Below are 27,849 nucleotides of genomic sequence, written 5' to 3'. Positions count from 1 at the left end.
CAAAATCTGCAGGATTTAGCGAGCCGGTAGCCTATTTGTGGTGCGCTTCTTATTATTTTCCCAAAAATGCAGGGACCTACAGATTTATGCCGCATCCGCACAGCAGATGGTTTTTTATGAGGAGCCTTTTTCAACTGTGTCTCGTATCTGGTGTCTTATGCTCGGGGTTTCATACCCGTACACTTCCGAACGATAGTCACACGCCAACCCATTCGGCTACGGCATCCGCCGATAGGCTAAATAGATACTTATTATATTTTCTGTGATCTGAAGCTTTCCACGCCTTCGAATGCGCTATGGTAGCCCAATGCCGTTTACCGGTAACGAAACGTCAATATTGTTGCCTGTAATTTAAGTCTTGAGATGATCGTCTGACCTCTTCCCAGAAGTCTTCTTTCCAACCCGTGCCAAATGTATAGTAAATTGCGTTTCGTCGGGATACGTCTTCCATGTAACAGCTCCGGGTCAATTTGGACATAATGTGATGACAAGCTTCAGCTCGTCTCGCTCCGTATCCCATTGCATCCCGATAGCCTTTTATTATTATTTCAAGTTAAACTCGACTTGTAGTGAATGTAATTTGCGGTTTGGACAAGTATCTTCTCGTCAGAAAATCACCTCCTTCAGAGAACTCGAAGGCATTATTATTAGGTAGATTAATTATCGCAATCTTATTCGATAATTCCGCATATGAGATTATCACTTTAGTGTGACTGGAAAGCATAGCATTGATCAACCGACCCTTAATGGAAAAAGTAATCGACTTTAGAGAAATACAATTTTTTTACAGTGTGGTTGCATTGTTTTGCTTTTGCTTTTATTTGACATTTAAGCATTTTCGTTCATTAACTCCGTCGGATCAGATACTATTGCGGTTGCTCCGGATATTTTGCTTTCCATTCAAAAATTACGAGTTCGGTTTAGGACGTAGACAATAGGTGGGAAACCCAAATTTTAAAGCACGCATTCTACACCACCATCCCAACACCCGGACTTATGCAATTGTTTATAAAATTATTGTTGGAAATTCAAACTCTAGTCTTCCCGGTTTCAAATCATCGTACTGTGCTTCTCTCTGCAGCTGATTTCGTCTTGTTTATTTAAACGCGTTTAACTGTGTTGCGTTGGCAAATAACTTGAATTTCAACTTTTAATTGAGTGAAGCACAGTGAACTAAATAATTTGAGAAAATGTCCATTAATCTACGAACTGTGTACGCGTTTGCAAGGGAAATGTATCCAAAGAAGTCTTCAACCCCAGTACAATATGGCACCGCTGGATTTCGTGGCAAGTAAGTGTAAAAATAAATATATTTTTTAAATGGTATGCTTTTCTGATCAATGTAAAAGTTAGAATAGAATGTGACAAAGTGCAAACAACCTAATTCCTTTTTATTTGGTTTAACGTGTGCAAGATAAATTAGTGAATTTATTGTTGGTGTTGGCCTCTTCCTAGATATGAATATAATAGCATCCGCGTTAACCATAATATGTGCATGTATATACATATATACTTATGTGTATGTATGTACATGTTTGTTCTCCCGCACGTTCCCATGTCAAGATTTTTATTTATAGAATTGGTTTTATTGTAAATATGTGGTATAAATTATATATTTCGCAACACCGTTTTTACATAAAACCCCTCTGGATTGTAAAAAGAACCCTATCCTATCGCCTACTTGCCCTCATTTCTCCCAAAAAGTTGACAGACAAAAAAAAGTTTTTTTTTTCTTTTGTATGGGAAGGGCTCTATTGCTTAAAGGTTAAAGCACGCATGTATGTACATACATACATACATTGTATTTATGAGAGTAAATGCATTTACATATCCACACTTATTTATATACAGTAACTGCAGTGTTCTGCCAAAAAAAAGAGTAATTTGTAATAGAAAAAAGTACAATTCCACTCCGTGGTACCGATATAAATTTCTATGTTCGTAGAATTTTTTGTCTGACAGCCAATTTCATTGAATTATTGAACCAAAGAACATTGAGGCCAAGCAGCCACAAACTGGGGCGTTGTGTGCAGGTGAATCACAGCTGGTCGTATTCCTATGTATTTCATGAGTTGAATCACCTACCGCCCATTACTGCCCACTTCTCTTTCTTTTGCAACGGAGAAATATATGTTTGTACATTGGGTTTATAAAACCTTTCTTGTATACTTCTACAAATGTAGGTATGTACATATATATGAGCATATGTATATACATGTTCATACGTTCAACATTGCCAAATTTGTATTCCTTTTTTTTATTTGTTCTTATAATATTTCTTTTTCCCAACTCCATAAAAAAGACTTCAAGGCAAAAAACTAAATTACCAGATCGTCTACCGTATTTGAAGAGAAATTACTTGTAGATGTTATATTGGTAAAGTTTTTGCGACAGTATTAGTAATGAACTCTTTGTTATAACGTATTTAAGCTTTGCATGCTAACATACACTTAATATTCTTAATCTGCTGTCTTTAGGCTGGGCTCAATTAAGAGTGTTTCCTATTTTATACAATATGTGAAAGTGCATATAATGCAAGGAGCGATATAAGCATGTACAACAATTACATTTTGTACATAAACATTTGACTTTCATATAATTTGCTGAAGGGTGTGCTTTATCAGGCAATTATCTTTCTGTGTAAATAAAAGTAAAATAATAGGAACAATGCCACTGATAAACCAATACAAGTTTGTTGAGCATTACACTGAACAAACTATATAGTAGTTTTTAATTATTTAACTATATTTATTCTTTTTCAGAGCTGAATTCCTAGATAGTATTATGTATCGTATGGGTGTCTTGGCTACACTACGTTCTCGTATTCGTGGCGGTGCTGTTATAGGTGTCATGGTTACTGCCTCACACAATCCGGAGCCGGACAATGGAGTCAAATTAATAGATCCAAAGGGTGAAATGCTAGAGGCCAGCTGGGAATCTATCGCCACTGATTTGGCCAACGTTGAGGACAGTGAACTGGAAGCGCATGTTGCGAAAATTATAAGCGATAATAAAATCGATGTAGGTTCGTCGTCGAATGTTTTTGTCGGAATGGATAATCGCTATCATAGTCCACGTCTTCTAAAAGCTGTAGCTGATGGAGTTATTGCGCTGAAAGGAAATGTGCGTGAGTTCGGTATTATAACTACTCCCATGCTGCACTTTTTTGTAGTGGCAGCTAATACGAGAGGATTATATGGGCAACCTACCGAGGAGGGCTATTACCGAAAGCTTATCACTGCGTTTGAGACTTTACGTGGAGGAAAGCTGGAGAATGGCAATTATCGTAATAAGTTAGTATTCGATGGTGCAAATGGTGTAGGTGCACGCAAGATGCTCCAGTTCCTCAAGCGTATGCATAATTCCCTGCAGGTAGACGTAATTAACAAGGGTGATGGAAAGATCAATGAGAATTGTGGTGCTGACTATGTGAAATTGAAGCAAGTGGTGCCTACAGGCATGCCAATTGTGGAACCATTTACGCGCTGCGTGAGCGTAGACGGTGATGCCGACCGTGTCGTATACTTCTTCACCGACGGTGCAGGTCAATTTAGACTATTGGATGGCGATAGAATTGCCACGTTAGTGGCCGACTATCTAATGGATATGGTGAAGCGGTGCGGGCTTAATCTGAGTATGGGTTTGGTGCAAACGGCGTACGCCAATGGAGGTTCGACCGACTATATTTCCAATACCTTAAAAGTACCAGTGGCTTGTGTACCCACGGGCGTAAAACACCTCCATCATAAAGCCCTACAATACGACATTGGTGTATATTTTGAAGCGAACGGCCACGGTACTGTTATTTTCAGTGAAAATGCTAAAAGTCTGATAAAGGCGGCATCCGAAATGAGCGCCGATGCGAAATCGTTAATGCAAATTATGGATCTCATCAACGAAACTGTAGGTGATGCTATTTCCGATATGCTTCTGGTCGAAACGATACTAAACCACAAGGGTTGGGACGTGAAAAACTGGCTTGCGACGTACGATGATTTGCCCAATCTACAATTGAAGATCAAAGTTCAGGATCGTAATTTGATTACAACAACCGATGCGGAGCGAGTTTGTGTTACACCAGTAGGTCTGCAAGAGGCCATCGACAAGGTTGTGGCCAACTACAAACGTGGCCGCGCATTTGTACGACCATCAGGAACAGAAGATGTTGTTCGCGTTTATGCAGAAGCTGCTACAAAGGATGTAATAACTTTATACTCAAAAACCAAACATTTATTTGATCTGTCTTTATTTTCTTTCAGGAAACTGAGAGTCTTGCCTATGAGGTGGGAAGTTTAGTGCAACAGTTGGCAGGCGGCGTGGGACCTGAGCTTATACATCCTGGAAAAATAATTAGTGCTCATATCTAAATTCAAAGTAATGTTTCGCCTGCCGTCTATGCAAAAAATTCTAAAATAATCATGATATACAACGATATCTTGTCTAAAGTTTACTTATATTACTTACTTGCCTTCTTTATGATTAGTTAGTAAAAATAATATTTACAAAACTGTTTGTCTCTTTTTCAATAGTTTGTTTGTTGCTGTAAAGCATAACTCGATTTTACTACTTCATCTTTATATGCAATAGTGCGATTAAAACTGCCTTTAGACTTTTTAAAAGAAAAAACAATCTTATATTCATTACTGATATATGATATGTTGAATTACATATTTGTGCAAAAGTGTATATACACAGATTGATGTGTTTAATCAAAATAATGCCTTTTTTAATTTATGTGCATATTTAGTGTGACAACGTCTGTAAACAAAAGATTGCACGCATCTCTTTTGCACTGAAATTGTATTGTTATCGTATTTATTTTAGGTAATAAAATGCATAAGTAAAATAAAAATGTTAACGACATTGTTTGTGTTTTTTAGTTATTCTGTAAATTTAAATCCGTTTCTGTATTCAAAATATTTTAAAAATTTTATATTTTATTTTAAGCAATAATTATTTTAAAGTACGTAACACGATGGAGCAAAAAAATAACAGTATTTTGGTTTGTTTCAAATTATAGACAATTACAGCAAAAGTATTACATTATATGGATAATTCTAACATTTAGTTGCATTGCCTTATTTTTCATGACTGCAAAACATCTCTTTTTCATAGAATCGACATTAAGGTAGGCCGATTGAGCTGGCCTCTCCATAACCTCTATCCTATTATTCAGAAGCCATTGCGTATCCACTTTACTGGTATATTTTGGATCATTGCCTGGTGCAGGGATAATGTACATTTGCAATGTATTCACATACAGATATTGATCCAAAACCTTTTTCAATCAGCCGAATCAGAGCAACTTCTTGATAGGAAAAACATGTCGATACCATAATAACTAATCCGCCTTGTTCAAGTGTTTTCCTTATGTATCGTGTTATTACGCGTTAGATGGACTTTCACAATACCCGTGACCATTTTCCGTGATGAAGAACAATTTTGATCTCATCACTGCGTAAAATATTTCTCCATTCTCCTTAGAATTATTATTCTGGCCTTATAAATCGCTTAGTGCAACAAATTTTAAAATGTTGCTATATTAAGCCAACCTACCGTTATTCGAACATTGTTGCTTTTAACTATTAGTGTTGGTAAATAAAAGGTAAAATTTAAAAGCCGTCTATAAAATAAAACTCAATGATGGATAAAATTTTCTTCGGCAACTGCAATTATTTTGCTCGAAACTGTAAATTTAATATTTTTGCAAGCTTAGGTTTCCCAAAACGAAATCTCTCCAACTTCAATAAAACTCTTTACAGCACTGGTCGGGAATGCGTACAAAAAACTGTCAAAATATCGTTATTTGTGTCACAGCTAATCTATAGATTAGTGTCGCCTAAAATCCTTCGATATTGGATCAAGTCCGATGAATATAAAAAAAATCGAATTCCTCTAAGGCAGAGTTTACATAAATAGTTGTGGATGTTGTCTGTAGTGCGTCATCTCAATTAATAATTTTTGGCTTTGCGTATTCGCAACTCCACATTTCCATAAATGCGTACACATCATGATTCAATAATTTATCATTGAATCATGTGTACACATAACAAGCCTGGTTAATGAATTTAGCATGAATTCTGACACCCGATGTCATAGAAGTCGGTTTGCTTCATTGATTTGTGGCATTTTCAAAGATTAGTCCCACTGCTTGTATGTATGAAGAATGATAGAATACAAGATTGCACTCATTAGATATGCGTGTTGTCACACTGGCGAAGTTGCGTGTAGAAATGTAAAAACTTAAATAAAAATTCAAGAAGAAGAAATTTGCCCAGCAACCTACGAATAAATTGCACAAGTGTGACGTACACATATAGTGATTCTGTCAAATTCACTGAGAACGGAATAGCGGTGCGAGATGCGCGCCACTTCTGCATTCTGTATATCATAGGTATATGTTTATATTGATATTTTGCATATGGAAAAATAACACAATTTTTCAAAACCTTTGTACGGGACGCTTTGAAAACAACGAGAATTTGTGGTTTGAATAAAATGTGAATATTTTCTTAAGACTTCTTAGAACCGTGGTTCCAAGTCAATTGGTATCATTATTCTGAACATAAATCTAATCCAACATTTTGTGTAAACACTTTCTATATTGCTATTTTAAAAAACCATCTACTTTTTCATCGCCATGTTCCTAAAATCATCGATAAATGTGGTAAAAGTATCGATATTTCTCTGTGCATTGTAATAATTTTCATTCCTACATAAATTGCCTTGTCAGCTAAACGGAACAAAATTGTCTGATGCAATAAGCGACTACTATTTTGCTAAAAAAGTAATTTCAAGTAAAATTCGTTGTAAACCTTGATAAAAGCAAATATTAATTTAATTTAAGAACTAGTTATGGACGCTGAAGACGTAAGTTATATGTTATTTTGAAGCAAAAAACGGTGATAGTGGTTTAATAGTGAAACGTGTAAGTTTGTATCACTATCACACATTTTTGTTGTTTTGAGGTTATGTGTATTCCCGGATTTATTTTTGATTGCAAAAATGTATATTAAAACAGGGGTTCGATCCAACATTATTGAAGAAAAAGAAGAAGAAGAAGACCTTCGACCTTGACGCTGCACTTGGTCTTGATGATGGCAGCAAAAAAGAGGAACCTAAGGAGGAGGCTCCAATGGATACCGGGGCTGCTGATTTAGACGACAACTTGGATTTAGAAAGTTTCGGCAAGAAGAAAAAAAAGAAGAAGAAGCCTTTCAATTTAGATGAGCTTGAAGGTGCATTGCCATCAGCTAAAGAAGATGAAGAGGAGGGAAACATTGCTGTGCAGGAGGAACCTGAAGAAGATGACATCAATTTAGATATGGACTTTTCAATGGCCAAAAAGAAAAAGAAGAGTAAAAAGAAGGATTTGGATGAGCTCTTTGCAGACAAAGGTGAAGAAGACAAAAGCGAGGACAAAGAGAATGGTAAGTTTTTAAACATATTGCTAAGCTTATGTCTAAAAACGCAGTAACATTTCTTTTGCAGTCGACGATAACAGTTCATCTTGGGCCGGATCCGATCGTGATTACACATATGACGAGTTATTGAACCGTGTTTTCGAAATCATTCTCGATAAAAATCCTGATATGGCAGCAGGACGTAAGCCGAAATTTGTTATGAGACCTCCTCAAGTATTGCGTGTCGGCACTAAGAAAACTTCATTTGCTAATTTTATGGATATAGCGAAAACATTGCATCGGCTACCAAAACATTTATTGGACTTTTTGTTAGCTGAATTAGGTACGAGTGGTTCAATGGACGGAAACCAACAACTTATTATTAAAGGTCGTTTTCAACCTAAACAAATTGAAAATGTACTGCGTCGTTATATCAAAGAGTACGTGACCTGCCACACCTGCCGCTCCCCCGAAACTATTCTGCAAAAGGATACCCGATTGTTTTTCCTACAGTGTGAATCTTGTGGATCCAGATGTTCCGTAGCAAGTATTAAATCTGGTTTCCAAGCCGTTACTGGAAAACGAGCTGCGATTCGTGCGAAAACATCATAAGATATTTTATTTTTACGAGACTAGGATTTTTATCGTTCTTTTTCTAACGGAGAAATATTTAGATGTAAAAGTTCAATATATGACAAAGAACAAAGAAAAAATGGAGCACGTTCTATTAGGCGTGTATTAATATTTTTTATTTAAATTTTAAACACAAACCATTAAATAAAAAAAATAGAAAACCGATCGTTAAAATAAATCATTAAAACAATATTATTAACAATACACAATTACGATTTTTATTTTGCTGGTTGATTGTGTTGGTATATGTTCATATACCACTCAATAAGCTCATCTTTAAAAGATAATTCCATACTTCTATCAGAACCTTCATCCAAATCCCAGCTAAATCCAAAAATACTTATTTGATCTCGAAATAAATTTGGCCTGCCAAATATAAATATTTTATTGCCAACGGAAATACGAGATGGGTCCAGCTGCTTGCCAGTTGCATCCAGTATTCTTTGTAGTGCATCTAAAATATATTTTCCTTGCTTGCCTGCTATTCTTGCAGACACTTCATTTTTCAAGCGTTGAATTTCGTTAATATCTTCTTGTTTTTTTCGAAAAATTAGCGGCAAAACTGAGGTACAATCGTCGATTTCAAATTTATATTGCCCGTTTTTACAGCCAAGCATTATTTTACCAACAACACGTGCATGCAATATCATTGTACGAAATATCAACGCACCATCAAAAGCCTCATAAACTGCGGGTGAAGATGTTGCCTTACAACGCAGAACTTCGGACAACAGCAGCGGTATACACTCCAGAGGTTTGTTTACACTTTTCGATGTTCTTAAACTACATTTGGTAGAAAATTGTTCTTCCAGGCTTTCACTTCTACTTGCTCCTGCCATACGAATATATTAGTATAATAACTTAGTATTTAATATTCAATTTAGGCGGGTTTTCTTTGATTTAATCTGATGATCACCCAACGAACCATTCAAATGTAATACGGAAGTCAGCTAATATAATTTGATGCCCTTGTAATTTTGTTGTAGACAATTTTTAGAACAAGTATTTATTCATGCAATAAATTCACTTTTTCATGCAATAAAGATATCAGAAGCCTCCCTTTTTTATAAGTAATTATTCGTGTGATTTCACAATATGTTTTAATCTATTTATGTATATATATACTTTGCGCCTGGCAATACCGTCTCAGTTCGCATCGTCTATTTCATTCGTGTTTGTCAAAAAAATGGAAACTACAAACCCAAGTCGACAAATGTAATAAACATTTAGTGGAAAAAGAGAAAACGAGAAGATTTAAAAGAATTTCGAGAATTTAATTGAATTACTTAAAACGTCAAATAAATAGTAAGTCGCGGGGAACACCGTGGTTAGATTTTTAACAGTAAACTCTTTTGGAAGTAGGATTCGTCGAGGGGCAGCCGAGTCATTTTGACGTCGACATATCTGTGCAATCGGGCGCTTTTCTTTGTTTATACTCTTGGAATTGTGAAATTGCAACTTGTGCTCTATTTTACATATCGACAAAGTCTTTGAAATTGAACGATCAAATAAAAGTTCAGTAAATTTTATCAGTTTGCTATGTCTGGTGGAGCTTTAATTACATTAAAAGAAGATGCAAACGACGCTGGTGGTAATGCCAATGGTGGGGGTGGCAGTTCCAACATAGCAAGCAATCAACCAACCTCCGGATCCGGAAATGCAAGTGCCGCTCCGAATCATAATGCAAATGGTAGTAATGGCGGTCCCCCTGAAGGTACACGGCAAAACAGTTTGCAACGTATCCAGCTTCGCAAACAAAAGGTTTTCAACTTGCCTGTTCCACAGAAATTGGCGAAATTATCCATGTACTCCGCGTGCCAGAGCGAAGGCTGCCGTTGCACTGGATGGAAAACTCCTCAGGAAAATCGTCACCGTGATGTAGAATCTTCATCATATTGTCCCGAATTCACCGAGGAATGTCGCAGCTGTAGACATACATTACAAAACCATATTGCTCACCTTGATGGAATATCTGGATCACAAATGAACGAACTTCTGGGTGCCATTATAGATATGGAAAATTTGTTCATGTCAATGCAGCGTGTCGAAGATGAGGATACGAAAAAAGTGTATCTGTACTTATTTCGCCTTCTGCGTCAATGTGTGCTAACTCGTCAGCAAGCTGTCATTCGTGGACCATTGGGTGATCCACCATTCGAGTCGCCATGTATTGCTAAAGCAGTTTCCTCATTCGTCTTTTACAAGTACAATCATTTAAGCCAGACTGAGTTGCAGACGATGACCGAGGTGGCAAAAACATTTCTAAATTTTTTAAATCATTACAACTTTGAACCGCCGTCTATGCGTCGCACTGGGCTCACGCATGAAGATGTCTCAACGTATAAAATTAATTATACTCGTTGGTTAGTGTTTTGTCACGTACCCGCCTTCTGTAATTCTTTGCGACATTTCGAGACGTCGCTTGTATTTGGACGAACTTTACTTCGTACCATTTTTAAGTATATGGCAGAGCAGCTAAGAAATAAGTGCTCTTCGGAACGAGATCGTTTTCCAGCTGATAAACGGTCAATTATAACACAAATGCCAAAATTCTTGGATGCACTCAAATCGGAACTATTGAAAGATGACTCGCCAATTTGGGACCAGGGATTTCGACCATCCACGGCATTTATTATACAACAACGTAAACGTCAGCAAGAAGCAATTACAGGAGTTGCAGCAGGTAGTAAACGAACTGGAACTGGAGAGCCTGCACATAAAAGAGCGAAAAAGGAAAGCATTGATCGGGCCAATGGGTAAGTTCTAGGCAGGTTGTTGGTAACATAAAACTTTAATATTGAAGTCATATTCGATGTATGGTCAGTAGTTTGCAATGATCGAACAATTTTTATTTATTTAGAGGGGAAAATTGCGAAAACAAGAAAATTAGAAGGTATGTGAGTAATTTGTATATTGCTGAAAATTTCAAATTTTAGATAGAGTTTTGGCTTACATACATAATGTCTACTACAGGGTGGCTCATTTAGCGCTTGGAATTTAATTTAATTTGGCTATAATCAAAAAGTGTATGAATATTACAAACATTTTTTTATTGAAAGGAGTAAAGTTTTTCATTAAATATGTAGAAAAATTTGATTCGAATGACTTCCACGGATAGCTTTACCTATCCTATTCTATCAACCCAAGTTTTTAGTGTAATTACACGAGTTTCAGCAATAATCACGCTAATATGAATTTTTATTAAATGTTTCAGCTCTTGAGTAGTCTGTGCTTGGTCGGCGTAATATTTATGTTCAAAGTGTTATGTTAAACAAAATTCTAATTTTCCATAACTTTGTTTAAACGAAATTCGACCCACTTCGTATTTAAACTGTTAAAGTAAAAAAATCAATCGTTCAAATTACAAACGCTACAAAACACCCTGTAGCTATTTCACAACGATCACAACCGAACCAATTTTGTATACCAATTAAGAATATACAAATAATAAAAATAAACAATTTTTAGGTTTAAATAAAGTGTAATTAACAATGAGTGCTTAAGTGAATGCAGCGATTGTGTTTTCTTTATGTATTAGGGTGGACTGAGCTTGGAGCGCGAACAAAGCTCATTCATACAAGGTTATATAGCATAGTAGTTGAATTGTTTTTTTCTTCGGGCGTTTGCACTCGTCCGTGAAGTGAGTTGATGTGCGTAATACCGAAAATAGAATGAAACTGATGCTTGTTGAAAACTCCAAAGATGGCGTTACTTCGAAATTAACGAATTGAATTTCCCACTCAATTGGCGTGAAAATACGATGTGTAAAGCTCTGGCTTGTTATCGTCATAAAGCTTCAAGTAGTAGTATTAAAAAAATTCAACACTTCGTGTGACTTCGCTTATTTTGTACACGGAATAAATTTTATTTGGCATGAAGTCGACTAATTTATGTATGGTACCGGCACTAAATTCTAGCTAAGCATTGACGAATAGCATCTGAAGCTCACTGCTGTATTGCCTTCCATTGGAATATATGAATTTTCCCAGCGAAAATACCTCAAAGACGCTCAACGGAGTTACAATCGTGTTACTGCATAATAAATTAAATTTTTTTTTTTTTCAGGAAATCACTGTCTTCATAGCTTAGAAACGTGGTTAGGTGCATTGTTCTGTTGAGAGAACCTCAGTCAAACTTGGCTTTGTTTTATGGCCTCTGGTGACGCTCCAGCATGCTTGTCCAGCAGGCTTATATGTGTGCGTGTCGGGTGCTTGACGCTAATATCTAAAATTTTTGATTTTCATCATTCAAAAGTCGACAACAAGTATGTGTGACACGAAGCAAGTACGAGTGTCACCCGACACGCACTCATATAAGCCTGCTGGACAAGCATGCTGGAGCGTCACCAGAGGCCATTAGTTTGGTTTATTTGATGGTCGGTGCAGCGTTTAAAAGCTCATTTCCGGTATTCATCGAAAATTTGACTTTTTGCCCAAAGTAAGTTTGTAGTTGTTTGCAGTTCACGCCATATACATATGTTTTTTTTTTTTTTTTTTTTTTTTTTTTTTTTTTTTTTTTTTTTTTTTTAATTTCCTCTCACTTTGAAGCTTTTTTTAGAATCGCAATTATTTCTTTATCGGTCGCAATAATCTTTATTATGGCTACGGCAACAGTATCAAGAAGATAATAAAGTAACCTATGGATACATCGAATTAGTTGACTTACCTCAAAAAAAAAAACTTAAAACTCATTTATTTTATTAATTTTCACTCAAAAAAATTAGTTTCAACATATCCAAAGCTCTAAAGCGTTCGTATAAGCGTTTTCCAAAATATGTACCATGCACATACATACATTTCCCCATATAAAGAATGCTCGATTGAATTTTGTATGAAAGACAAAGCTCCCGCAAAAAAATTGCACTTTTTTATACAAAAATTCATTGGGTTATAAAAATTGTGATTAAAAGTTTGAAAATATGCTGAATTTTTTTTTTATGTTCCTCTTTACTTGAGGAAACGTAATTTTAAACTACCAACTGAGACTCGTTGACAATAAAAGTGAAAACCTGGCTTATCCTTTAAGGAATATCGAATTTATATGGGTACATGTGCTTGTAGTTTGGGAGAGTATTTAATATAGTTTACTAAATAAATTTGAAATGAAAGAATCCATATAATATCCAGAAATCGTACGATTTTTTTATTTATTTCTTAATATTTATATGCTAGTATATGTATTATTTTTTCTGCATCTATTTTAGTGATTCTCACTTTGAGGATCTTTCTGACGAGACAGTTGTGCGTGCTATGAAAGCTATTTCCGAATCAAAAGCGATCAGTAAAGCGGAAATCCTATTTCCGGTAAACGTATCCCGCGACGAGAACGTAAAAGCAGAAGAACAGCAGCGTGCCATCGAGTTCCATGTGGTCGGCAATTCGCTAACAAAGCAAGTGGATAAGCAAACAATTTTTTGGCTTATTGGCCTGCAAGCAGTATTTGCATATCAACTGCCTGAAATGCCGCGCGAATACATAAGCCAGTTGGTTTTTGACACTAAACATAAAACACTGGCACTTATAAAAGAGAATCAACCAATTGGTGGTATTTGCTTTCGCCCCTTTCCCAGTCAGGGCTTCACCGAGATAGTGTTTTGCGCCGTCACCATGTCCGAGCAAGTTAAAGGCTATGGTACACACTTGATGAATCACCTAAAGGATTACAGCATTAAACATGGCATTCGACATTTGCTAACTTACGCTGACTGTGATGCCATCGGTTATTTTAAGAAACAAGGATTCTCCAAGGATATAAAATTAGCGCGTCCTGTGTATGCTGGTTTTATTAAAGAGTATGATGGTGCTACACTAATGCATTGCGAATTGCATCCAAGCATCGTGAATACGCAATTTATTTCAGGTAATTCCGGCTAATTTCAATTCAACATTTAGAATTAATTATTTCCTTTTTTTCGTTAAGTGATACGCAAGCAAAGCGAAATTTTGAAAGAATTAATCGCACAGCGCCACAATGAGGTACAGAAAGTGCGCCCTGGCTTGACATGTTTTAAAGAGGGGCTACGCTCCATACCCATTGAATCGATACCAGGATTGCGAGAGATTGGTTGGAAGCCGCAAATGCGTGCACAGCGTACTGCACGTCCACTTGAAGAATCTACCGACCCTGAAAAATTGGCTGCGTCGTTCTCTGCCGTTCTGCAATCGGTGCGTCAGCATCAAGCAGCTTGGCCATTCCTACGCCCAGTAACCACCGCTGAAGTACCCGACTATTATGATCACATAAAATATCCAATGGATTTAAAGACGATGGGCGAACGCCTTAAACAAAGCTACTATGTGACACGACGCCTCTTTATGGCTGATATGGCGCGCATTTTTTCAAATTGCCGCTTTTATAATTCGCCAGAAACTGAATATTATCGCTGCGCTAATTCATTAGAACGTTATTTTCAGACCAAGATGCGGGAGTTGGGGCTATGGGACAAATGATGTTGCGCCCTCAATGCCGCCGTCGATATGCTTAGCGAGCACGAACACGATGCCGATGAGCATAGTGCAAGCAATCCGGCAGCAACAACTACAGATAATATGAATATGCAGCAGATGGAAACTAGTGGTAGTGGCTGCAGCGATGGTGGCACTAAAACCATGCTAGCTGTTAACTTGGGCGTAATATCCGCTTTGCCAGAAGATATATTTAAAAATTAGTTCGCTCCTAAAAAAAGCGCTCATATGTTGATGTATGTAAAATTACCTAAAAATATGTAAATAAACCGCTAATTAGATAACACATCAAATAAATATTTAGCCTTAATTTTTCAAACATAAAAATAAAAATAAAAATTCTAAATGTTATACATTTGCGGAAGCCAAACTCTAATGCTTCGTTTGGAGTAAAACAAATAAATTATTAATGCATACATATTTATGTAAATACATACATACATCATAACCATATTCGAATAAAATAGATGTTATAATAATAAAACTTTCAACATTTATGTTTTTCTTCAACGAAGGAAAATATATTCTGATTTGCAATTTCCATTGATGCATACAGTAATTGTGATTAATGTAATCAGTAGTTATTTTCTTGTTTTTTCGTTTCACTAGGTATACAATAATACTTCACATACATACATACATACATACATACATATGCACATATTATGTATTAGCAAAAAGGCGTCCAACAAAATTAGTTCGAAGCGTTCATCAATTTTATACTCTTCCGAACGTATAACCGCACCGTTATACTAAACAACACGTACAATGTACGAAAAGTTCCATACATGCTGGAATCAACAAAGCAGCGATTAAATGACTGCAGGAGTTTTTGTTTTTGTTTTCGCTTTTGTTTTTCTTCTCTCCGTTGATGTATTTGTATCACATAATATAATAGTTTGAAACATCAGATCAAAGATGTACATAAATAATATAATAGTTTGTTTCATATGCACACATACATGTCTATACTAGCGGTTTTGGTTTTTCATTATTTATAATCATTTAATGCGATCTAAAATCCAATTTGTATTGATATTTTTATTTGCAAAAGAGACCACTTCTTGCATTTTTCGCATTTTTGCAAATGGGATCTGATTTTTGTAATTTCTTGTATTAATTAGACATCGAGAATATTAAAAAAAAATCATTTTGTAATATTAATATAATGAGCGTTATTAAGTTTTAATGCACGCATGTATGCAATTTTCTTACATACTGATATACATATATATGTATAAGTTCCATTATTTGAGCAAGCATCAACATGACGGTATGGGGAAAGTTCAGTGATCTCTTTTTCAATGTTCCAAATTCTAATTTTGCAAAATATGTAAGAAAGTATGTATTTTCTTGTTTTTGTTGTTTTTTAAGAGCTAGTGTGTATACTATGTTCACAAAGTTTATGATTTTAGAATACATATATACGTATTTTATTAACCTTGCACCGCCTATGCTAAATACAGCGTTCCTACAAAAGGTATGTACCTCAGGGAAAAAAGTGTATAAAAGTGCATTTTTATTTCAACTCATACCTTCTGTCTTTATAACGGTCTACGTTTTTCAGGTATGCATTTTAGTTTTGTTTAATTTTCTAATTAATTTCCATATGCAAAATTCTTCTTTAATCTTCATCCTGTGTCATCCGTACTGGTGTCATCAATGTGTTACCATACCCATGTTTTGTTCAGGAAATATGTATATGCGTGCATCGGACCGTACCACCTTACAAGAAAACTAAAATTCACCGTATAACCCTGAGTATAATTAAATTTTGTAAGGTGATTTCGAAAAACAAAAATAAAATTTCGTCCCGAACTGGGGGTTGCTTTCTACATTTTTCGTCAGAATTTTTCGGTACGGTCGCAAGTTCTAAGCGAGTTATGTAATATACATGTATATATTTTTAGTCTTGCCATAAATTCTGTGACAAATTTGACAATGTATACTGCGAGAACAAATGTGCTGAAAAAAGTTCCGTTATTTTTGCTTTTATTTGTATGAATCGTGTACTCATAAATTATACAGTTTCGTGGCAAATTTTGCTTCTTAACAATGGAGTGGGGAGCTAATGCACGTCGCATTGCAGTGATTGCATTACAAAAGTGCAAAAGACACTTACGAATTGCTGAAAAAAACTTCATATTTCGATTAATTTTTCTTTAACGCACGATCAATCGTTTTTCCCAAACGACTGAAGTGACAGATAGAAAAAGAAGTGGTCGTCCTCGTGTGGTTCGAACCAGTGCAACCATAAAAGCTTTCGTTAGATACAGAATTCGCAGAAATCCCCTTAGAAAGCAGAAAATCATGTCCAGGGAAATGAATGTATCGACCAAATCCATGTCAAGACTAATTAGAGATGATCTACACATGAAAGCCTTCCGTCGCTCAGCCGGTCATCTTTTGACAACGCGCTTGAAGAAAATTAGACTCGACAGATCCAAGCAGCTTCTTCGGTGGCACGCGGTCAAGGGCCATGAAAATATTATTTTCACAGATGAAAAATTGATGGCCACCATCTATGGTTTGGTGGGGAATGTCTTGTAAAGGCGTTACATCTCTTCATTTCTGCAAAAAAAGGGTTAAGACCGGGGCGAAAGAGTATCAGGAGGATGTCTTAAAAGGCATGGTGAAGCAGTTGAGCAGTAGTCTTCTCCTCAATGGAGAACGGTGGATCTTCCAGCAAGATTTCGCTTCAGCCCATAAGGCAAAAACCACCCAGCAGTGGCTAAAAGCCAATATTCCTGAGTTCATAGCCGCAGAAGATTGGCCGTCTGGAAATCCAGATCTGAATCTGTTGGACTACAGTTTGTGGTCAGAATTGGAGAACATGGCTTGTCGAAGACCTCACAGAAATTTGGAGAGTCTCAAATAATCGTTGGCTCGAGCAGAGACGTGAATATTCATGAAAACCGTGCGTGCTGCATTAGTTGAATGGCCTAATCGTTTGAAGACGTGTGTAAAAGCCAATGGGTACCATTTCGAATGAAAATTTAAATGAAAGTTTTTTAATATTTATATGATTAAATAAAACTAACTTCATTAAAAAAAGTATTATTGTATAATTTCATAGCTTTAACGGACTTAACATAGTATGAAATAATGCTCTTAAAAGCTTGCAGGGAACCTCAACGGAATTCCTAGATCCTCCTGCACCTATTCACACACACATAAGGAGTTCCCTGCATCCAGAAAGACACCGGTATCAGGGTGATCAGCAATCGGCCCGCCCCTAAGCTTAGTTGAAGACTTTTTGGGAATACTTCTCGACAAAAGTCAAACTCAAAGAGGCTCTGTTAATTGAGTGGAACAAAAATAAATCAATGGAGAACATATCACATTTAAATTTTGAAAAACAAGAAATAAATGTTTCATTTAATAATAACACTCTACCGTTATGCACATATATCTACCTATTTTCTCGGAGGAGAAAAGTTGCTTTGTTTTTTTGGTACTTCTCATTTACATTTTTTTACTTCTCCCAGTAGATACTGCTAAACTAAATTATACTGAAATATTTGAGATCCTACCTAGTAGATTTATTTCAAATAAAGTTGTTGCACAAATACTCATTTCCCTGAGATACACGCTGTTCAGTGGGATATTTCTTGATCGTTTGTTTAACAGATTTTTCTTTATTCAGTTTTAATTTTTTTTACGATTCAATATTGTTTTTTACGACTCAATGTTTTTCTTTACAACAGATTAAGTTTAGTGTTTGAGTTGCTCTCTTCTACTTGTTTTACATCTTTCAAAAAAAAAAAACTATTACAATAGTTACTAATATACACAGCGTAATCCCTAATTTTAATGGCTTTTGAGTTTTTTTTTTTTTTTTTTTTTTTTTGTTTCTGCATTTCAATGCGCTTCAGCAAAGCGTAAATAAATGAAATCAACATCATAGGAAACAATATTTTTGCATAATTAGTGTAAAGTGTTAAATGCTTGGAGCGAATAATTTCCTGTTTATATATGCAATTTAGTGGTTGTAATTTTATAATGAAGTATTTACTTGCAAAACTGTGCCAAGTATTGTTTCACATTCCCTGGAATGATTGTCTTGTGTACTCTCAACTGCGATTGTGGAGAAATCCTATTTTTTGTTTAGGACCAGTAAAATTGCAAGTAATGTAAAACTTTTAGAGATGAAATAATTCTTACTCGTCTAGGCCCATATAAAGAGTATTTCAGAAGACGCGCGTAGATATTGTTTTAAAGTAAGACATGTAAAAATTTATGAGTAGATTCTTTCAGGTTTCACTATTTTTATACAAAATACAGCTTTTAAAAATTATATGTTAAAAATGGCATCATTTCAATGTCCATCATGGGCACGTCTACAGGTAAAATCTGCCAAAAAGTCGACTCACGAATGCCTAATTGTTCCTAATGTTAGCTTGAAATCTAATGGAGAATATCTCTTGCCAACAAGTGCTACTTTGAACTAAGTAGAAATTAGTAGTAAAGTCCTCTTTCGACGAACAAAACTAACACTTTATAAGACTCTCCTCAAGCCCGTCCTTACATATGGCCTACAAGCTTGGACGATGATAACATCTCTTGGAGTGTTTCAGAGAAAGATTCTGCGGAAGATTTTTAGACCTTTGTACTTTGGTGACGATGGAACAATGAGCTGTATGAGCTTTACAGCGACATAGCTTTTGTTAGGTCATGTCGTCCGAATTGATACAAACGTTTCGGCTCTGAAAGTACTTGATTCGGTACCAGCTGGTGATAGTAGAGGAAGAAGAAAGCCTCCTCTGTGGGTCCAACTGACGCCGGTTAGTACGAAAAAAAAATGCCAAACAATAAGTGGAAAAACGGTAAATTGATATTTGATCATTTTCGTAACTTGTTATGTATTTTAATGACATCCTGCTCTGAGTGGTCGACACTCATCAGTCAATAGTCAGTTTGGAGTTTAGAAGTTCAAGAATATTTCATATATATTTATGTATAATTGGCTCCTCCTCCTATTTGTGGCGTGCGTCTTGATGTTGTTCCACAAATGGAGGGACCACCAGTTTCAAGCCGACTCCGAACGGCAGATACTTTTATGAGGAGCTTTTACATGGCAGAAATACACTCGGAAATTTGCCATTGCCAGCCGAGAGGCGACCGCTATTAGAAAAATGTTTTTCTTAATTTTGGGGTTTCACCGATATTCGAACCTACGTTCTCTCAGTGAATTCCGAATGGTAGTCACGCACCAATCCATTCGGCTATGGCTGCACTCTTATAATTGGCGTATTTGAGTGTATTTCAAGCGAAATACACTTAACTTCTACTCCACCGTTCGGTTACTCGAATTTGTGACATGGACGAAGGAGATCGTGAACTGGAATAAGATGTGTGCTATAGACTGATGGGATGTATCATCCAACAACAATACTTGAAAATAACCCGAGTGGAAGACTTTTATTTGAACTAAATGACAAAGTACAAAAAGTCTACCCTCGACCTGACGGGACTATCGTCAGACATAGATAAAGATAACTTACTCAATTCCTTCACAAACTATCGTCCCGTGAATACCTTAATCGGAGTGTACAGCCAAAGACCGCAAGTTGCCTCGCGAGACCTGCATAATACTGCCTCAATTTTGTTCTGGATACTATAGCAGATTCAACTTTTATTTATCGTCAAAAGTCAGTGGGATAAGGAATTGGCTTCACTTAATGTTTCTAACTGGCGCCGGTTGGCACGAGAAAAATCGATTGGCGCGCTTCGTGAAATTCGGCCAGAATCGCGTAAGCGGTTATCGCGCCAATCAAAAAGGCAAAACGTAGGTATGCCAAAGAAAACTCCTACATTCACCTACCTCTTCAAGTGCCTCCCTGCCTCGTTTAAAAAACTTATCTAACGGCCTTTTCCCTTGGTCGAACCAATTTGGCATGTCATATTTCTCGGACCACTGCCTGACGTTTTCAATGGCAATACTTAACAATTTTACAGGCCTCATCAGGGATTAGTAACTTTGTTGGAAAGATTCAAAATACAAAAATACATATATAACAAAAAAAAAAATAATAAACTGCATATATTAAAAAATAGTTCCAATTTTAATTCCGCTTAAAAAATATGCACATACATACATATATACGTATGTAATAGATAATTTGAGTAATTTGCTCGTGCTTTGCTTACTCATGGATTCTTGTTTTAGTAAGTTCGGCGTGGTGTTTAGTGATTACGCAAGTTCTTTTATAAATTGTTTGCCTTTTCTAAGAACAGTTAGTAAATGTTGATTGCGTTCTTATGTATTTATATTTCCATGTGAAAAGAAGCACGTCAACGCAGCTTTTATTCATTTCTATGCAGTAGATAGGCTGTATAGTACACTCGGAGTAAATTAATTGCAAACAATTTCTTTTATTTACTACATAGTTAGCTGCTTTCAATTTCGTGAACTATTTATTAAATATTGGAGTAGTACACACAACTATGCTATCTAAATTACAAACAAAAAGAAAAAAAATAGCGACTACATACAGACATACATCCTATGTAAATATAATTTGATGTAATTTTTATAATTTTTCACGAGTTTTTCACTTTTTAACTCTCTTGTTACTTCTTTACTTTGCGTTCTTTGTATTCATTCATATATGTATGTATAGTGTACTTGTGCATATGCATACGCATACTCGTACATTTGTAAGCATGTATCAGAGTATAATTGCAGTAGTTGTGGTGCTACTGCTTTCTAAACAATTATATCCTGAATTTTATTTATTTTTATTCAAATACATTTATAAATATACATATTAAATTTCAATAAATTCTCCCATGCATTTTGTTATAATAATTTATGTTAACTCTAAATTTCACATCACAAGTTGAAATTTTTGCAATATTAATTCTAATGTTAAGCTTTTGCATCACGTAACGTAATTATCAAATTTTTTAGTGTACAGCTTATGTATGCTGGCTATCGGTATGTATTAACATATTAAATATACAGACACGTGAGGCATGTGCTTGATGGAGTAGTCTCTTGACTAGAAATTAAAAAATAAACAAAAGTCTTAACTAAAAAAAAAACTGTAAACACGGGTAAAAAGGCATCCATTGCAGTATCAACACATATACTTGTGAATATCTGCTACACAAACCGAGCAATTCTCCAATACTCAGAATCCGTGTTCAAATTTGTGATCAAGAAAACAACTATTTTAGGTTTAATTACCAAATTTGTACGCATATTCGTAATACATAGTTCGAGTTGTAGGAATTTCGAAGCTTCGGCAAAAATTCTTTTTTACGAATGCATGGTTTTTTTGAAAAGCCATTTCCAAAGCATAAATGCTCTAGAAGGTCAATTATTCCTGCAGCGCGCCATTTCAAAATAAATGCAGCTCTTTTTTTAAACCCGAGTGCAGTACAATGGGCACTTAATTGTGTAGATACGTACTTTAGAAAAGCGTGCAAAAAACAAACAAACAAAATGTTAAAATAATTATATACGCGAGATATCGTGTAAGATGAAAAACTCCAAATATTTTCCCAAAAAACCGTCCAAAAGAAGTAATAATGAAATTAATATTACATAAATATTTATAAAACAAGAACAATTCATTTTTATTATAAAAAAAAAGATTAAAATTAATGTACAGTTTTATTTTATGGATTGAATAAAAAACGTATAAAAATTCAAATTGCAATTAGAAAAAAAAAAATAAATTTCATCGCTGATACATAAATACTTCTACAACAAACAAAAATTACAAAAAAAATATAGACACTGAAAATTCAATCCATATGTCCAAAACATATAATATAAGAATTTAAATTGAAATTGGGCAAAAAATCAATTTCGCAACTATTCAAAAAACTGCTGGATAGCAACCGTGCGCGTTTATTACGCACTGAACCAAAAATGCGATCTTCAGGGGATGGCATATGCCAGATAGGTCCGGCCAATCTGTCGATTTTTATTCAAATTATTGTTGTGTTTTTCGTTGTAGCAAAGTCTATTGTTAGCGACTGTTTTTTGCTTTCTCGAGTTTTTTGTATACAAGGTGGCGCAAAACTAATCATCCTATCGGAAAACTTACTTTGCAAATGGCGTCGTACTTCAATTATTTTTGACATTTGTGAACTAGACAGTTGCGGTATACAAACAGACAAGAAATGGAACGCGTAAAGATCATAATAAAAATTTCCATCACTGAAAATTATTTTTTTATTCAATAAAAGAAATGATGCAAAAACAAAATTGGATGATTAATTTTGTGCAATCGTGTACAATTTAGTTTAAATTAGATTTATGGGTTGGACAAGTCTAAGAAAGTCTCAGTCGGAAAGACGATTGTATTACACTCGGACAGATTACAGTATTAAATTGTTCCCGCCGGTGACCGAATTTGTTGTTCTCAGCATCTGGCGGCTCTGTAACTCTAAGATAGCTTCATCACTCTGTGGTACATTGAGGCCTGTCCCATTGGACGGCTTGTACCATTGGTGGTACATACGCAATTGTCTCATTGGGCGCTTTTCTGAGCGAAAAGGAGATAAACAGTTTACATATAGTCGGCAGCTCTCACTGAGCGATATGCAATTACAGTTACAACAGCGCCGTCCGATGAAACAAACTTGGAGTTACAGAGCCGTCAGATGCCGAGAACAACAAATTCGGTCGCCGGCGGGAATGTGTTAAAATAGTGAGGCAGGCTAGAAAGATCAGGTGGAGAAGAACTTGGCTTCGCTTGGTGTGTCCAATTGGCGCCGGTTAGCACGAGAAAGAAACGACTGGCGCGCTTTGTTAAACTCGGCCAAAATCGCGTAAGCGGTTATCGCGCCAATTAAGAAGAGAAGACGGAAAACTTTGTTTTGAGGTCACTCTTCCGCAAATTTTTTGAATTTATTGTGGAATCTTAAGAGATCCGGAAGACGAAGAGTAAGACTCATCTAACACCCCTCTCGCTTTGGACCCAACCTGACGAAACAGCAAGTTTCCTGGACCTACCATTAGGGGAGCTAGACGAAGACGATCGGTGATATACACTACACTGACAGGGCTTGTATTACTGCTACAACAATACCAACAACGAAGAATATGAACCTTATCCATACTCAGTACATCGCAATCCAACAGCCTAAGTCTGATTTTAGAAAACGCTACACTGTCCTCATTTTCAAGACAGGATATTGGCATATTGGGTCGCCAATGATTCCTATGGTATCCATATGCTGACCACTGGCATATTACACCCACCAGTACTCTCAGGTCCTTCCTACTAAGTTTTAAGAGAAAGGTCGCTAATTTCCTATTTGGCTCTATCACAAAGCACTTGGCTGGCTACTCTGCAGGAGTCCAACTCATAGCAACGCCTTCTATGGGCAGACCTCATGAAGTCGTCAATCCATAGTTGATTCGATGCAGAATTGGCGTTTAGAAAGGATTCGGGGCCTAGTGGTATGCTTGCAGAGCTTTCATTGGAGAGTTTGCCAGCCAACTCGTTTTCTGCAGTACCACAATGTCCATGCACCCAAATAAGACATTCACCGACTAATTTCGAAGAGCAGCGTGGGTTTGCAAGGGTTTTCAGTGTACCTTGACTCTCATTACAAATTCCAATACTCCACTACTTTTTCTCAATTAGCCAGTACGGTACATTCAAGATGGCATAGACTTCCGTTGAGAATACGATAATTATTCGCCCTGAAGCGTAGGAGTACTTGGTGCCTTCGTCTAAGTCAATACAATACTTGTTATCCAGCTACACACATTCTTTTAGGAATTATGTTTTGATTAGAAAAGCATTTTTTGTTTTGAGAGTGGTGCAAGCAGGAAAATTTCATGTAAAAGAATTTATTAGTGAACCGTTTTATTTCAAAATCGGGTAGAAAGAGAGTAGGGTGTATTGGTTTAAGGTTAACTAGCAAACACACTCGATTAGGACGGCCTCACCATAACTCTTCTGAAACACTTCAAGTTTAAGTGCGTCTCACTCAAGATTACTTGGTATGTAAATATGTGTGAGTACAATCCTGAAAATTAATAACTAAAAAAATGTACCCTACATATTTGTGGACCTTTGATGAGAAACTTAGCTACACTTGGCACTTTCTTACTGTCACACCCTAAATTGTTGGGGTTTCAGGAAATTTTAAACTAAATATATACAATAATATACTGCAGAATCAGGGTAGGGTAAACTAATTCATGCAATACATATTCACTCAACCAAAATTATTCACAGAACTCAAATCAGGAATTTAAAAATTCCTTTGAATAGAAATTGTATTTGGATGGCGCTAAGTGCCGGAGACGCCCCAGAAAAAACTAATGAACAATATTAAAGCGAGTTTGAAGGATCAAGAAGCCGTGTTCTTCATTGTGGGCAACTAAGCGATCCCTTTGAATGTTACAGTGGTGTAAAACAGGGTTGCGTTCTTTCAACTTTCTTATTCATAACGATGCTGGATTTTGTTTCTGAAGCGTCCGACCAGCAACGACTTAGTATCCATTGGGGATTTAAGAGCAAACAAGTGATTTAGAATATGTGGATTATGTAGTAGTATTAACTAACAGGTAGCAGGCTATGCAACAGAATTTTAATGACTGCTGAGTTAAGAAAATTTATCTGACCATAAACAACAATAAAATAAAATCAATGATAGCAAATGACAATAACAGCGATCCACCAAGCTGCGGTACCAAAAATATAGCATGTGTTTCTCAAATTAAATATTTGGGAAGCCTAATAACAAGTAATGGAGGCGCGTTGGATGATGTCGAGCACAGAATTCCAAAAGCTCATGCTGAATTGGCAGTTAGCCAGAATATGGAGATCTACCACGATTCACCAAAAAGCAAAAATCACAATATGCAACGCATGCGTTAAAACCACGTTATTAAATGGATCAACCGCATGGTATACGTCTAGCATCATTATTCGTGAATTACAATCATTTGTATGCCGATGTTTGAGGCGCATCCTGAAAATCTGGTGGCCACGAACAATAAGTCACGAGAAGCTGTGGTGAAAATGTCATTAGGTTAGGTTGGGTTAGAAAGATAGCTTGTCTAAGACAAGACACTCGGTGACTCTAAGGCTCATTGTGCAATTTTATGCAATTGATTTCCATCCCCTAAGTTGCTTAAGAAGGTCTCTCCAGTGAGACATTTTGCGAATTTCCCCAAGACCTCAAACAAATGATCAGCAAGGTACGACTTCTTTGAAGTGCAAAACATTCACAGACAAGGAGTTGTACAGACTCAATTTCTTCCTCATTGTGAGATACACCCAGTCTACTGGCATTGAAACTGATGTAAATTAAATAAATTATGGTTGGATCGGTCACAAGCTCAAGAAAGATGTTAGTGAAGTCCTGCATGCTGTGCCACATTGGAAAGGCAGACGAACGAGGGGCAGTCCGAGAAACATACAGCGTCGTACTGTCAGCAATGAGACGAAAAAATCCTTCCATGAGTTTAGATCTACAGCGAGAAATCGAACAAGCTGGAAAAATGATGTAAAAACACTTGTCGCTTGATTGATTTTATTTTTTTGAGTAACTAAAGTTATTACCTAATTTTTCTTTTTGTGAACGGACAATATTTATATTTATTAAATTTCTGTTAGATGTTTGGAAATTCGAACCTACGCACGCCCGAATGGTATCAACAACCCATACGGCTAAATAGTCATCATAATAATTAGTTTCTCTTTAAAATATCATATCACATTCAATTCAAACGTTTCTATAATTTACAATTATTTTTGCCCAAAAAAGTCTTATAGAATGGTTTGCCTTATTTTCTGTTTGTTTGTTTGAACAACTTCTTCTGTAAAATTTCAAATGTAAATAATCAAGCAACAAGCGAGCTTGACAGGCTGAGAGAGATTGCAGATGGACAAAACTGATGTTACCTGTCATGCCCGACCGCCTGTCGCATTTCCTTCTGTTACTAAGCTAAGCTAAGGAGACTGTAGGAGGCTGGTTGGACTGCTGACGGGCCACTTTCTATGGGCAAAGCACATAGAAAAGGTAGGCATCTCAGACAATGCACTCTGCCCAGCATGTGGAGAGGAGAATGAGATGGCGGATCACTATATGTGCGTCTGCCCAACCTTCGCTCGAATCACCCTTGAGATCTTTGGCACTGATGTGTTAAGAAGCGGCTCCTTGGCACCACAAAGTCTACTCAGATTTCTTGGGAGGTCGAGTAGATTTAAAGAAAATTAAAAAGGGTGCAGTACAATGGCCTTAATTGTGTCTGAGTGCTGTAAACAATCACGAGAACTCATATTTTCTTCGTCCACCCAAAGGCTGTAACACCTTCTGACGCCGTTATAACATAGCTTTTCATCATGGTTTTGTTCATTGTACTCAGTACGCAAGATATTAAGTGTTCACTTTACTGAACAGAGTACTCAATGAAAGAAATTTGGTGTTCTTTTAAACCAAGGTTCATTCAACCTCGATTATACTGTATATATAATATATATATATTCATAAGATATATATATGTATACATATATACAATATATGTACATAATTGGCGCTTACACCCTTTTTGGGTGTTTCCTCGAGCTACTCCTATTTTTGGCGTTCATCTTCATTTTATTCCACAAATGGAGGGACCTTCAGTTTTAAGCCGACTCAATAGATTCGCCTTGACTGCAGCAGTTCACAAGTGTCAGCTATGACTGACGTACGACGCCATTTGCAAAAATAATAAATCTTTCTATAGGGTGATTGATTTTACATCATTTTATACATATGTAACGTGACTTTTTAGCTATTATATTTTTAAACAGTTGGTTTAAACAGCTGACGCACGTTTCGTGTTTTGTTTCACTGTCAAACATCTTCAGTCTGGTCTATAATTTAATCATGAATCGTCTTACAAACGAACAACGCCTGCAAATCATTGAATTTTATTATAAAAATGCGTGCTCTGTTAAGAAAGTTTATCGCGCGCTTCTTCCACTTTTTTATCGAAAAATTGTGTTCAGCGACGAAGCTCATTTTTGGATCAATGGGTACGTAAATCAGCAGAATTGTCGATTTTGAAGTGAAAATCAGCCAGAAGAATTGCAAGAGCTACTAATGTATCCAGAAAAGGTCACAGTTTGGTGCGATTTATGGGCTGGAGGTATCATTGGACCGTACTTCTTCAAAGATTCTGCGAATCGTAACGTAACTGTGAATGGTGAGCGCTACCGTGGAATGATATCCAACTTTTTTTGCCCAAAATGCAAGAGCTTGACTTGCATGACAAGTGGTTTCAGCAAGACGGTGTCACATGCCATGAGAGGCGAGTTCGGTGAACATTTTATTTCAGGTTCGGGACCTGTCAATTGGCCACCCAGATCGTGCGATATAACACCTTG

General features: G+C 36.3%; 4 protein-coding genes across 4 annotated transcripts; 3 read left to right on the top strand and 1 right to left on the bottom strand.

Annotated features, from left to right (window-relative positions):
* Positions 1–828: 828 nt before the first annotated feature.
* LOC128860528 (phosphoacetylglucosamine mutase) lies at positions 829–5,000 on the top strand. The gene is made up of 3 exons (XM_054098113.1): positions 829–1,291; positions 2,763–4,200; positions 4,260–5,000. The coding sequence occupies exons 1-3, from the start codon at positions 1,191–1,193 to the stop codon at positions 4,365–4,367; spliced, it is 1,647 nt and encodes a 548-aa protein (XP_053954088.1). The 5' UTR covers positions 829–1,190; the 3' UTR covers positions 4,368–5,000.
* Positions 5,001–6,703: 1,703 nt separating this feature from the next.
* On the top strand, positions 6,704–8,016 carry LOC128860510 (eukaryotic translation initiation factor 2 subunit 2). Its single transcript, XM_054098087.1, has 3 exons — positions 6,704–6,870; positions 7,022–7,430; positions 7,492–8,016. Exons 1-3 carry the CDS (start codon positions 6,856–6,858, stop codon positions 8,013–8,015), a joined length of 948 nt encoding a protein of 315 aa, XP_053954062.1. The 5' UTR covers positions 6,704–6,855; the 3' UTR covers position 8,016.
* On the bottom strand, positions 7,916–9,186 carry LOC128860511 (uncharacterized). The gene has a single exon (XM_054098088.1). The coding sequence runs from the start codon at positions 8,873–8,875 to the stop codon at positions 8,255–8,257; it is 621 nt and encodes a 206-aa protein (XP_053954063.1). The 5' UTR covers positions 8,876–9,186; the 3' UTR covers positions 7,916–8,254.
* A 20-nt stretch (positions 9,187–9,206) lies between these two features.
* LOC128860509 (histone acetyltransferase KAT2B) lies at positions 9,207–14,991 on the top strand. The gene is made up of 3 exons (XM_054098086.1): positions 9,207–10,792; positions 13,240–13,895; positions 13,956–14,991. Exons 1-3 carry the CDS (start codon positions 9,576–9,578, stop codon positions 14,483–14,485), a joined length of 2,403 nt encoding a protein of 800 aa, XP_053954061.1. The 5' UTR covers positions 9,207–9,575; the 3' UTR covers positions 14,486–14,991.
* The last annotated feature ends 12,858 nt before the right edge of the window (positions 14,992–27,849 follow it).

The sequence above is a fragment of the Anastrepha ludens genome, chromosome 4, assembly GCF_028408465.1.
Source record: "Anastrepha ludens isolate Willacy chromosome 4, idAnaLude1.1, whole genome shotgun sequence".
Lineage (NCBI taxonomy): Eukaryota > Metazoa > Arthropoda > Insecta > Diptera > Tephritidae > Anastrepha > Anastrepha ludens.
The sequence above is the reverse complement of the archived record's forward strand: the minus strand, read 5'-3'. Positions and strand labels throughout refer to the sequence as shown.